General features: G+C 39.1%; 1 protein-coding gene across 2 annotated transcripts in view; it reads left to right on the top strand.

Moving 5' to 3' along the window:
• The window catches only part of LOC121894790 (SH3 and multiple ankyrin repeat domains protein 2-like), a 253,666-nt gene that overhangs the window by 90,260 nt on the left and 149,124 nt on the right, over nucleotides 1-14,282 (top strand). For both annotated transcript variants that reach the window (XM_042407673.1, XM_042407742.1), the window contains 3 exons: nucleotides 8,101-8,252; nucleotides 8,777-8,944; nucleotides 12,688-12,804. In XM_042407673.1, coding sequence (XP_042263607.1) covers nucleotides 8,101-8,252; nucleotides 8,777-8,944; nucleotides 12,688-12,804 — 437 coding nt within the window. The remainder of the gene's footprint in view (nucleotides 1-8,100; nucleotides 8,253-8,776; nucleotides 8,945-12,687; nucleotides 12,805-14,282) is intronic.

Genomic DNA, 14,282 nt, shown 5'->3' with positions numbered 1-14,282 from the left:
ACAGTGCGGCCACTTACTGCTTCCTGCACAGGCTTAGTTGACTTTCAGGTTAGATTCAGGTATGAGGTTACTTGTACAGGATTTAGGTTAACAGGTAATGAGAGACAAGTGGGTTTTGTTTCCAGGAGCTGAGGCAGCACTTAGTTGTTCCTTGAAGAGTCCATTCGAGACGTCTCCACAGGTGTAAAGTTGTGAACCAGATTGGACACTGACTTTTTAAAGGGACTCAAGGAGAGTCAGACTGGATATAATAGACCTGCCATGATTATGACACAATACAGAGCTGATAGTGGACTTGTCTTCCATGTTCTATTCTGTACACACAACATCTATTGCATGTCTGTCCATCCTGGGAGAGGGATCCCTCCTCTGCTGCTCATCCTGAGGTTTCTTCCTTTTTTTTTCCGTTTTTAGGGAGTTTTTCCTTATTCAAGTCAAGGTTCTAAAGACAAAGGATGTCTTATTGCTGTACAGACTGCAAAGCCCCCTGAGGCAAATTTGTGATTTGTGATATGGGGCAATACAAATTAAAATTGACTTTACCTGACTTGACCTCATTCAGATACTCTAGTTTTGGTTTTATATGTTGTCTCCATTGTTTATGGTGTTTTATGCTGACACCCTAAAACTGTTTTCCTGGAGCTACTTACTACAGGAGAAACAGTCTCTATGAAAACTGTTGACAGTCAGGTCAGTGGATTATCCAGAGTAACCAGGACATTGTCTCTGGAAAGTGAAATTGCTGTTGAATACTTGAAATGTTAAAACACATTAGTCTGTCGATACGTTTTGACCTCTTCAGACGTTATTCCCTTCTCCGTGCACCTTGGAAGTAGACAAGTCATGCTAGAAATCTATTCACACATTCACACACTGATGGTGCATCCATCGAGAGCAATTTGGGGTTCAGTATCTTGCCTGAAGACACTTCAACATGTGGACTAGAGGAACCGGGAATCAAACAGCCGATCTTCCAATTAGTGGATGACCCGCTTTACCTCCTGAGCCACAGGTTTGAAAATACTCAGATACAGTGTGTGTCAAAACCAGAGCTCACAAAACTGTAACTATTTGCATGGCATGCTACCACAGTGGGAAAGTGAGAAAAGACTGTCTTTTGTAATTTGGATGAATTGACCCTTCAAGACAGCACAGCAGGAGCCAACAGCCTATTAAAACTTCAGCCCTAGATGATGGTGCTAGAAGGGTAAACTGTGCTATAATCCAGATAGCTGTTTGGCCTTGGTGCCAAAAGTAAATACCAGCAATATGCAGACGTTCAAAAAGGTATCAAACAGCCAGCCACTGAAGTAGAGTACATTGCCCTCTGGGCAGCAGTGACAGATTTTGTTTGTGCTGAGTATCTTCCAGGTGTGGAAATGCGAGATGTGTACCAGACATTACTGAGAGAAATGTGTGTATTCAGCCTGCTGTATCCTGAGTAAATAGAGTTATTGTAGCCAGAGACTTGGCTCAATGTTTTTACACACAACCACACTGGGAGGCAGCCAATGCCCGGAGTAATGAGCTGTGCCCTAATGTCAATGTGTTCTCAACACAGCTCACAAATGTTCCATAAAAGCAAAGTGAGCAGGTGTTTCATGCTACGCTAGGCTAGGATAATGGTTAAAAGTCCTCATAGGCCCACTTGGAGGCAAAGATTTCTGTGTCTGGGGAGACAACAACCTAGGAATAATAATAATATGTCATCTACAAACACGCACATCCACTCACTTGAACACTCAAGTTAATTTGCTGTGGAGCTTGTGCTTGTCGTTGACAACAGATTTTATTGTCAGTTATACAGGAATGAAATACAAGTTTTTACAAGCATCTCTCTCTGCAGTAAAAAACAACGCATATGCAACGCTCTCATCATTTTCAAAGTTTTTTAACCAAGAGAATATTTCTGTGGTTGTCCCAAAGCCATTCTAGAAAAAAAAAATCTTGCACATGTGAATTTCTCTTCACCAAAATTAATTGGTGCAACAAATTAAGGCATGTGTTCTGGGGGTTGTTGAAAAGCATTTTGGGAAATTTAGGAATTAACTCATTTAATTAGGAGTAGGCGAAAACTGTCAACACCAAAACAGCAAGTTAATCGCAATCTAATATCCGGAATGCACACTGCACTGCATACCTGTACTTATAATGAATACTAGTTAATGCTACTGATCTTAAGAGGGTTGTGTGTGAGGACTGAAACAGAACAGTTTTTAACCGTATTTTGACAGAACAATGAATGTAGAAAATAAGCTTAGATTGCTGCAGTGGACAAGTAGATTATGCTACTGGTTTTAGAGGTTTTTCATCATGAACCTGGATAACCATTGGAATTATTATAAACAATATTAATTCAAGCCAACTACATTCACTATTTGTGTTTACAGTCACCTGGTTTTATGTCCATGTTCAATTTCCACATAAAAAAAACCTCTGAGTTGCCAGAAATTTGAAAAAAAAAGTCAAAATATCACAAAGTTTTTACTTTTGGCTTGGGTTTTAAAAATGGGGTTTTATATGAATAATGAAAGTCTTCAGCATTATAACTTTAAGACTTCCTGGTTTATCAGCCATTCTGTCTGACCAGTCATATTGATGTTTTGATGAGTATCCAGCTAAATGGAAATGGGGTTCAGTGATCCACAGTACTGACAGTAAACCCTAAAGGCTTTTAGTTGAAACCAAGCAGCAACCACCATGGCTCATGGGTGAAGCCAATAAAGTAAGTTAGAGTTCCACCGATGGCTGTTAGATGCTCCGACTGTCTCCCATTCAAAAAACCTCAACTTCTCTCTAGAAATACTAAGTCAATCATTGTTTTCATGGAGTCATTATGGTCTCAATCTCTAAATTCAGGCCCCTTTGGAAATTATTGCTACTTTAATAAGATCTGAAGACTTGCTTTGATGTCTGCCATGTGGACGTTGACTAACAGCTGTGATTGACATGTAGAAACAGAGTTCTCCACGCATCTTCCAACAAAAAGCAACTGAATCTGGTGCTTCTCAGTTTGAGGACAGCAGACTTCAAAAAACAGAAGAGACTGGAGCACACTGAATAATTTGCAGCCTTTAATAGTGTCCTGACTCTGATGAAGCGTTATGAAATGCATTATGAAAAGTTGTGATTGACAGTTGGCTCACCTACTGCTCTCCCTGGCTCTGGGACTCACACTGACTATTGTCACAATATTTTATCAAGTTTAATGTTACTTGTTTACGATACCTGTCCTGTTAGCACAGTTTAGCTAAAGTAGCTAATGTTAGCCCAAGTGTGCAGCGTTCAGTGTCCCCAGTAAGCTAGCGTTAGCTTCAGTCCAAGGTAGCGGGGCGTGTTTCCATAGCGTGAAAGGCAAAACCCTACACTCTTTATTTGGAAGGTCCTGGCTCCAGAGAGAAAAGTTGGCCATAAGTTGCAACTCTGGGCTTCAAACTGGCTCCAATTAAACCAGCTTTTCATACAGACTGTGGTTGAAACACTGCAGGTACAGTAGAATGAGCAGGGAGTCTGGTTCAGAGGTTTGCTTCTGAAGTGTTCATTTTACTGTTGAACACAAGGTTCTGACACCTGGTGAGAACTTATGAAGAGCACTCTGTGAGACAGAAAGCCTTGCCGCGCCGTCTTTAAAAAGAAAGAACTCATCCTTTCTTAAGAGGGTCTTTTTAGCACATCTGTTTTCCTTACAGTGTTGGGAGAAGGGATTATCCTGGCAGATTTCAAAATAACTATTTACTAATCATCTAAAGCTGCCTGTATTTAAAATCTCATAATACTCATTTGGTAACCACGGCTGGTTTAAGTGCTGTTGACTTCGCTTGAGTATTTAGGGGAACAATTATGTTTATTCCTGACCATTTAATGAATATGTCAAGGGTATCTCAGCGGCGCAGGTGCACTTAACACAGCAAGTATTGAGTGGACCAAGAGATCAGGAAAACTGGTCAATTGAGGCAAATAAAGGTGGAGCTGAGAGGAGAAATGGTTATTAAGCAGAGAATTGAGGTTATCTTAATGGGCTTTGAGAGCTATTGTTGAATGAACGCCTTATTCCTGAAGGGGAGAGGGGTCTCTGCTGATTAGGGCTCTTGTTACTCAGCTCTTACCAGCTATTGATTCCAGCTGTCCAGCAAAAGCTCTCCACACGATCAACAAAACGAAATAAAAACACTCTTCTTCCGGCTGCTTGTGTCTGCACACAGGCAGCACAGTTGGGAGAAATCAAGGCTCATTTTCATGCCTTCAGAAGAACAAGTCACTTATCCTCTTGCTGTCATTCATCCTTATGCAATGTGAGTAATAACTTTCACACACTTGAAAATTGCCAGGCTAATCTACCACAGCAAACACAAGGATTTAATTTCTTTTGGTAAATGTTCAGTTTGATCCTTATTTCATCACACTGTGCTCTGTTTTATGCCAATCCCTTCATAACCACAGGAGATTTTGACATAAAGTAATTCATTAAAAAATACGTTGCTGCGGCTGCTTTTTTACAATGATATAGTAGGTATAAAAACATGCTAATTTAATATTTCATGCAAACCATAATGTCCTCAACAGCAACAACAACTCACTTAAAGGGGACATATCATGTTTTTTTGATATTTGCTATGATTTCTTTACTGTTTTAATGTTGGAATTCTACGTTAAACATGGTCAAAGTTCCATAAATTGACGTTAACTTATGTAAAAATGCTCCCCGTAAGTCAAAGGCCAGGGCCTCAGCATGCTCTGTACGCTTTGTTTGCAATATTACCTCTACTTCCTTCTCGTGATGACATCAGATTGTTCGTGCGTGTTGTTAAGGTCGTTCCATGAGTTATTCAGGTTGTCCACTCTCAAGTTTCATAATGGATTCAGGGCTCAAACATGTTTGGAAGTTAATATTTGGAGTAAAGAAGGAGAAAAAGCAGTAAAATCCAACTATTACTGTTTGTTTACATAGCGTCTGCAATCAAAAGTCTGCTGTGGGGCAGCTTCCAGAAGCTGGCCAATCAGAGCAGAGTTGGTTCATCAGGAGGCGGGGCCTTAAAGAGACAGGAGCTAAAACAGCCTGTGTCAGACAGAGGCTGAACTGAGGGGCTGCATAAAGGACCAGTAGAAGATAAATGAGGAGTTTTGTGAACTGTAAATCTTGCAAAGATATTTTAGTAGAGCCCCAGAGTATAAATATAGAGCTGTAAATGTTCAGAATATGTCCACTTTAACTCACATTACTTCACCCATAAGCACACATACTAACTCAGTTTATCAGAGAAAATATATTTGAGAGTGTTAAAATTGGCAGATTTTAGCCACGCTTGATTGATTACATAAAGAACAGCCAACTCGTAGTAGTAGTAGAGTGAACGTGGGACCAACATGTTCATCCCTGAAAAATAATTCATTCACACTGAGTGCAAGTTTTGAGTTTCTTTCTTTCTGAGTGCCTCCCTGTAGCCTGCTGTCAGTATGCATATCAAAAAATACTTGTGTGGTGTTGACACTGTTGGACACTGTTGTCTCAAAATGCAATGCACAAAAGAAATGGAAGAGCTGTTTACAACTAAAAAATGAATGAACGATGGTCTCACAGTTACAGAAAGTTCTTATAAAAACAAAAAAAGCATTAAAGATTAAAGCATGAAATCTTTCGCTTTGTGAAGTTCAACTTGCAGTTGCTTTCTAAACTCACAGTTTAACTGACATCCGCTGGCAGATGTATATCATTTCCTGTTGGGATAAAATACTAAAGTATGCTGATTTATTGCATACCAACTGCAAATCGTACACGGTGAAATGGGAACACAGCAATCGTCTCAGAGTGTCTTGTTTTGATGACCTCATTTAGATTAGACATATCCAATCATGTCTTAATTACAGCCGAGTTTTTTTTTTATTACTCCAATTAGTTGTGACAGACAATTGACCTGTTTTAATCAGCCTGGTTAACATCAGTGAAAAGGAGGTAACAACAACCTGAACAGTGACGTGTGCTGAAAAGGAAGCTTGTAAAAAATCCAAGAACACGTGTTTAGAAGATATCTTTTTACTTTTTCTGTTAAATGCTCATCCTCTACCATACATCATTCATGCAAGGCGTACCAGGCAGGCCACAGCTTCCTTTTGAGGCTAACCTCATTCACATTCACACTTTATTTATAGCAGTTTATTTGAACTCTGGAGCATGCCCCTTACTCCTTTTTATTTGAGCTCATTTCAGCCAGTGAGTGCAGTGTCGCTCAAACCTGAATAACTACCACTTAACCGCAGCGAAGAGACTAAAATTGAGTCTCAGGCGTGCTACAAATGAACTGTGGTGCTGTTTGTCATACAGTAAGTGGGAGTCTAATGTAAGTCAACTTCAGGAAACAACCTTTAAATAGATCTTTTACATGATGCAGCTGACAACAACTGTTCAACAGCTCATATCAATGGCCGAAGAACAAAACCTCCTATTTGAAAAATGCACTTTTTTGAGAAAACTTGTTGTTTTCTTGCAGAACGCTATTTGTTAAGGATACCTAATACATAATACACTGTTTTTGGACTATATTACTATATTATGTGGTATTGTATACGGTATTGTTAACACATAATATAGTATTATAGTCCAAAAACAGTGTATTATGTATTGGGTATCCTTAACAAATAGCATTCTGCAAGAAAACAACAAGTTTTTTTTTAGTTTTCTCAAAAAAGTGCATTTTTCAGATAGGAGGTGTTGCTCTTCAGCCATCGATATGTAGCTTTTTATAAACACTAGAGAAGGCAAATAACATTTAAGACATATATATATATATATATATATTAACTCAGACCCCAAAATGTCCTGAGACCCTGACGTTGTATTTTATAGTCATGTTAACTTGCACTCTGTCTCTTTTGCTCTTCCCACTGGGCATTATGTAACTAGCAGAGCTTATGACACACATGGACGCAGATGATTTTGCTTTCTCACAGCAGACATTTTGACCCATCATACATGGAAACTCACATGTGTCGATAATAACGTTATCAATGCTCTGTCCTATTTCAGTGTCCCAGTAAAGCCAAGACAGTGTGATAATGAGGCAGCATGCAAATTACAGGACCCTAAAACTGGAAATTTGGAATGGAAAAATAAGTTATTTGCTTTTTAACTCCTGTGACATGCCAAAATGTCTGCTGTAAAAAAAAAAGGGGCACAGTCAGAAAACGAGAGAGACAAATATTCTCAATAAATTACGCTTGAAAATAACCAAACCTGGATCATTACAGAGACTGAGAATTACAAATACCAACACAGCAAAAGAAAATTAATAAAGTATGGAATAAAATAAATACAATTTGGATAAAGTCAGCAACATGGCACAGAGAACAGTGGATGACCTCCTTCCACAGCAGACATTCTGCACACAGTTTCAATGAGAGGCAAAACAACTTCAACTTCACAAAAAAACCGGGGCTTCAATTTATTTCGACATAGCTGGAATCGTTGTTTTCACACTCTTTTGCTGCCAAAATCTATCACCAGTGCTTTTCAGTGCTGTGATTATGTAGTTTACTGGATCAACAGACTCTGTATCAGTCTGGATGGAAGATGGAAACAGCAGTTAACCTGACAGGAACCAGGCTTGTCTGATTTCTGTGTTACTTATTATTATGCTTGTTTCAACCTGCGAGTTTCCAGAAAATAAGAAAATAGACAAACGCTTAACGACGTCTGGCTTCCCTGGTGATGTTGCTTTACAGGTGGGATGTCTGGTTATTAAATGTCTGCATCATGTGACTTAACGAGCTTTAGTTTGCATGTAATTGAACAATGTGAACTTAATCAAAGCAAAGAGGATGAAAGCAACAAAGCAAACTTTTCCCAGGTGGTTCGTACCAATCACAACCTCAGCATCAGTCCCTGGAGTGATGTGTGCTGCTGCTGTGTTTTTGCTAGAAGTCATTTAAATCTCAGTATTAGTTTTAGTGTGTTTGAGGCTCTATAGAAACAAACAAGCAGAAAAGGATACTTAAAGACAATTTCCTTAAATCAAAAGCAAACCTGCAGGATGTTTTTTTTATTCCTGCTGTCTGTTTCAGACACATTGCAACACTAAAAATATTCTCTGTGACTTGTTTCTCTAGAGAGCCCGTTGACATTTGCAGCACATCTGGACAATGTGGTGGAGATGATCAAGGTGCTGAAGAACGGAGGAGCTCACTTGGACTTCAGAGCCAAAGACGGCATGACTGCCCTCCACAAAGCTGCGAGGTCCAAGAACCTGGTCACACTCACGGTAGAGGATGATCACTTTTTTTTATCCTGCTCTCCCTCTCTTCATTTCATTGTACAAGCCTGACCATTTCAACATCAGATTGTTATGCAGGGCAGACCTGTCATTTAGCAGCACAGTTAGAAGTAAAGGGATGACATCTCTGGCTGTTCTAGTGAAGTGTAGGCTAAAGATGAGAAAATACAAGGATTTTGCTGTCAGACCTTCCTGAGGAGTTAAGACCTTAAAGTCAGTTTTATCTTTTAGATCTCTCTAACAGTGCACTTTTATGAACAGGCAGTTTCATAATGCATAACTTTTTTTTTTTTTAAACTTTTATCAGCTTTGATATTTTAATCAGTTGTTCTTTGTCTTTTGTGGGAGGTTAAAGCACTTTGTACCATTTGTTTGAAAAAAGAACTTGCACTGAAATTAAGGTTTTTATGATGATAATGATCATTATTATTATAAATTGTCCATAAAAGAGACAATCACTCTTCTGTCTCTCTTTGACGCCCCCCCCCCCCTGCACACCTATTACCCCTCAGACACTGCTGGAGTTGGGAGCTTCTCCAGACTACAAGGACAGCCGCGGTCTGACTCCTCTGTATCACAGCGTGGTGGTGGGAGGAGATCCGGGCTGCTGCGAGCTCCTGCTGAACCACCACGCATCCGTCTGCTGCCAGGATGAGAACGGCTGGCATGAAGTTCACCAGGTACACACACACATTGCTAGATTCCCCAGGTGCCCTTGCATGCACAGAGGGATTTTTGACTGTTTGGTTATTTGGAGCAGCTTGTATTGGGAAAGCATTACTAAACCACACAAAGACACACAGCTTTCCCTGCCTGTGGGCGACTGTCTTGGCAGCTGTTACCCGCTGAAGAAGATAAAGCTGTTTAAGGAGAGCCACCCTGCAGCAGTAACACACTATGAGCGTCTCCACACAGTGTTATGTGTATGAGCGTGCATGTGTGTGTGTGTGTGTGTGTTCAGGCCATCAGCTTTATCAGATTACTTATATCTCTCTCCCTGTCAAGTTGCAAAATCTGTGCCTTCCTCTGTCTGTCCCCATTTCAGACACGATAACAATCAGCTGTCAGGCAGGACAGTGAACAACAGAATGGCCGCTGCTAGGTCAAAGTTCAAGGTTGTGTCTATTCATGCATAAAATCCTGGAAACTTTAGTGCTCACGTCCTTAACATCCAATGCTAATTAAGGAAATATAAAATGTAGATGCTCAGTACATAAAATAAAACCCACAAAAACCATAAAAGAATTGTAGAGATTCATAACATCATTAAGACCTCTTGTTGTACTGTCCAATCCCCAGTCCCCAGTTTTTCCAGCCGGCCCCCATCTTTCCTTATCAGTACTTGTTCCCGTCCATATCCAAAGATACTGTATATAAGAGACTGAAAACACATCATCTGCATTAGATTATATTTGATTGTTAAGTCATTTATCAAGTAACTAAGAATCTACAGCCATGCTCTGTGAGGCTGCACTTACAGCAGGGCTTTGAGCTAAATGCTAATATCACCATGCTAACATGCTGGCATTTAGCATAATGTTTATACCATGTTTGACATCTTAGTTTAGTGTACTAGCATGTTAACATGCTGGCATTTAGCATAACGTTTATACCATGTTTGACATCTTAGTTTAGTGTACTAGCATGCTAACATGCTATCATTTAGCATAATGTTTATACCATGTTTGACATCTTAGTTTAGTGTAATAGCATGCTAATATTTGCTAATTAGTATTAAAGTCTGATGGGAATGTCATTAGTTTTGCAAGTATTTCATCATAAATTCAAGTACTGGACAAATTGAAATTTTGACCTGATGATGGCGCTAGATGAAAAGTTAGGGAATCAATCAAGTTTTCTATAGGTTCCTGACAAGTTATGTAATAGTTATCAATACACATAATGATATGTTCCAAAAGTTGGGTGAGCTCTCCTACAGAAGCTGAGTATTCATATTAAATTATGTTTTGACCTGTCATCAGGCTCTGCAGTGGTTCTCTAATCTTGACCTAATATAACTTTAAAACACTTTTTGAATCTTACTCTCACCCAAGCAAAGAGCAGATAATGAATGACTTGACCCAGTCTTATATCTACATTGTATCTGCTAACCTACATTTACTGTCTCCACTGGCTTGATAGGCAGTCTGTGATGGCCCACTCAGTAGTCCGGCTGCTTTTCTTGCGCCATTAGTTTTACAAATCGTCACTAATGATATCAGAAACGTCTCTAATCAAATGTACCTTTAAATTGTCTTTGAATCCTACCTTCAGCCAAGCAAGGAGCAGATACTCAGCTGTATAATTAGGCCTTATTTCTTCTAACTGCTTAGACTAATCTACTGAGACTGTTGAGACTTTTCACCCAAAATCACAATCGTCAACCTCATGGTGCCGCTAGAGGAAAAGTCAGAAGATCATAGAAGTCATTGATATATTTCCCCTGGGCACCATGGATATTTATACCAAATATGATAGTGATCCATCCAATGATTGTTGAGATATTTCAGTCTGGATCAAAGTGGTGGGCCGACTAATCAATACTGCCATCCCTGAGGCCGTGCTGCTAACGTGACTGCACTGAAAGATAAGATCAAAACAATAGTCAACTGGTTAATTAACAATGGAAATGTTTGTTAAATCCCTAACTTAAGTTTATTCAAGTAGTGTAAAATTTATTTCACTGAGTTCACTGTAAGTCAACCTTGAAGACCACATACTAAAAGTTCATAATGATTCACATGTTCAATAGCAGAACTCCTCGTCATCACAGCCTTGGATTTGTTGTTGTGAAAGTCAAGTATTATCTCTTCACTTTAGACTCTGAGTAATTCTTGTCACGATATTCTGTGGACAGGCTGACCTTCAGGCTGATAATAACTTCATCATCAGTGCTATTAAAGTGCTGTTTGTGATAATTTCATCCAATTCAGCCATTGAGTTTAGCAAACTAAGATCCTTTTGTCAAAACATTAACAACTAAAAGAACAAAAGTGCCGGGAACATTACGTTTTAATCACTTCTGAACCATCATTTTTGGTTTATTCACATTAAATAAAGAGGTGAAATAATAATACAATATTATAACGAAATAACCGCAATTAAAATGCTCAAAATGGGTTTTATATAAAAGGTGAGAAAATGATTTTCTCTGCTGCTACTGGAGTCCTTCTATGGCCAGACTGACAGAGGAGTCCTTCCAGATATAAGGTGTTACATGTAAAGTGCCAGTTAACAATTTTAGCAAAAACATTTGACATTTGACAGCAAACAAACACAGCTTACTACTTTAATAACATTTTGTTGTATTTTCAGTCTTCCAACTAGCAATGGTGACATTAAATGACAGGTTCACAGCTTTTCATGTGAGCCCAAATGAACATTTACACATGTTTTTCTTGCTGTAATCATTCCTCCTGTTCATACTGACCATTAGAAGATCCCTTCATAATGCATTTTTTAATGTAAGTGATGAGGAACAAAATCCACAGTCGTCCTTCCATCCAAAAATGTATTTCAAAGTTTATCTGAAGCTAATATGAAGCTTCAGTCGTCCAAATGAAATACAAATGCAAATACATTTTTGCTCAAAACGACAGCTGTGGATTTTTGTCCTCCATCACTTACACTGAAAGCACATTTGGAGGAGATCTTGTAATGGTCATTATGAACAAGAGGAATTGATTACAGCGAGGAAAACCTGTTTCAGTGTTCATACGGGCAGTTGTTTTAAGACACACTTGAAAAATTAAGCTTCCAAATACTTTCAGCCTGATATTTTGTTTGGTTGTGCAAATGCTTAATTTTGTAACATAAAAATCCAACTACTCACATGGTGATGAAATACTTTTTCACTGTAACTGGCTCTGGTTGATAAGCAGCCATATGGGTTATTGTCCTTCCTTCACAAACCTCTGTGTCTGAAATAAAATAAATAGGCCATTTCAAAGTAAATCCCCTGTTCACTGAACAACTAACTGGCATCTGTCACCATAACCCCAAACATTTAATGCAATTCACTGAGAAAATTGCTTCATAAACAGCAGTAACTGCCTGCTAAGCCTCTGTTTCTAATTGTTTTTACACTTTGCCCTGATGAGCTCAATTTTGCACTTGTCTCACATTATATCGTATTGTTATCAGAATTCTTTAAGCTTTGCCCTGCACACACACACACACATTCATCTATCCTTTGATGACTGGGTTCAAACTGAGGGTACAGCTGCTCCTCATCCTGATGTTATCTCCTCTGCAGCACACTGACATCTAGTGTTCAAAGCCTCTTACTGCAACTACAATCTACTGTAGTGGAAGTGTCAAAGGCTTTATTTGACAGTGAATTATTTTGTGTCTGTGTGTGTGTGTGTGTGTGTGTGTGTGTGTGTGTGTGTGTGTGTGTGTGTGTGTGTGTGTGTGTGTGCAGGCCTGCCGTCACGGCCATGTGCAGCACCTGGAGCATCTGCTGTTCTATGGAGCAGACATGAGCGCCCAGAATGCCTCAGGAAACACTGCTCTACACATCTGTGCCCTATACAACCAGGTGAGTGTGTGTGTGTGTGTGTGTGTGTCCTTGATAGCACAGATGTGTGTGTGTTTGAGTGTGTAAAATGAATGAGAGCACACACACAACTATGGCACTGACCTGGGACTATTTTTAAGATACTGAAGCCATATCTGTGCGTCAAATCTACTGCAAGAAATGTGGAGCAGCGTTCTGCATGTAGCCAAGCGTAATCAGCATCATTCTCTAAAGTAAAACTAAACCGTGATGAGAAATGAATTGTGAGCATTAATAAATGCTGAAAAATGTCCAGAAACCTAAACAAATGCAACAAAAAGACATAGTGTATGCATCAAGAACGGAGCTGAGCTCAGCTAATAAATAAAACACATAGAATAAAAAAAATGAATAAAAATAAAACTCATGCATGATTTATATGGTAACATTGCATGTATGTATTTTTTAAATGAACAAATGTGCTGCATTTTTTTTATCCATTGACTTAAGTTCTTCAATTTAATGTATTTGTTGCTTTTGTAATGTTTTTCGATGTTTTGGCTCGTAATGCACTACAAGTATTATCTTCATTCATACTCAGAGATGTGCACTTATTTCGCTTGGTCATAGCCACACCATTTCTTCAGTAACACATCTGAGTCTTGTGTGTCTGCATCAGACAAAGAGACAATTAAAGGATAGGTTCAAAATGTTCAAGTCTGTCTTAAAACAATGGTCAAGCGCCTCTAGTCATCCATCCTAACGTGCTTTCAGTGTAAGTGATGGAAGACAAAATCCACAGTCCTGCAAAAATGTATATGTCAAGGAGCTGGGTGAGTGGAGCAGATGGACCCAAATGCAGAGACGGTAGGCAGGGAAAATCCGATGCAGATATATTTAATGAAAATGCAAAAAGTCACAGGAACAAACCAGAACGCAGGAGACACAGGAACACTAACCAGAACCACCGAACAAAAGCAGACAACTCGACAAAGATCGAACTGAAACTGAACTGAAACTGGAATATAAATACACAGGGAGCGATTGCAAATGAAACACAGGTGAGACACATGAAATAATCAAACACCGGAACTAAAGTAAACAAACAGATGACACAAAAAACGCAGGAGGAACACACAAGGGAACAGAGAAAACCAAAACCAGGAAACAAACAAATGAAAGAGTCCCTCAAAAAGTCCAACTAAAAACAGAAAACGTCTGAGGGCATCAGAAGGATAACAACAAAAACCAAGGAAGTCAAAAGAACAGAAACACAAAGAGTCCAAAAAAACAGAAAAAGTCCCGGTAGGACGTAACAGTATATAGGAGTCAATCTCAAGCTAACTTGAGGCCTCAGAAGAAGGACGGTGAATTTTGTCCCCCATCACTTGCATTGAAAATACATGAGGAAGAGATCTCTTAATAGCCAGTATTAGTAGAGATAGAGATAGTAGAATGATTACAGCGAATAAAACCTGTTTCAGTCATCAGCTGACTATTGTTTTAAGACAGACTTGGAA

This window comes from Thunnus maccoyii, chromosome 1 (assembly GCF_910596095.1).
Source record: "Thunnus maccoyii chromosome 1, fThuMac1.1, whole genome shotgun sequence".
NCBI classification, from domain to species: domain Eukaryota; kingdom Metazoa; phylum Chordata; class Actinopteri; order Scombriformes; family Scombridae; genus Thunnus; species Thunnus maccoyii.
Note: the sequence above shows the minus strand (reverse complement) of the source record. Positions and strands in the feature narration are given on the sequence as shown.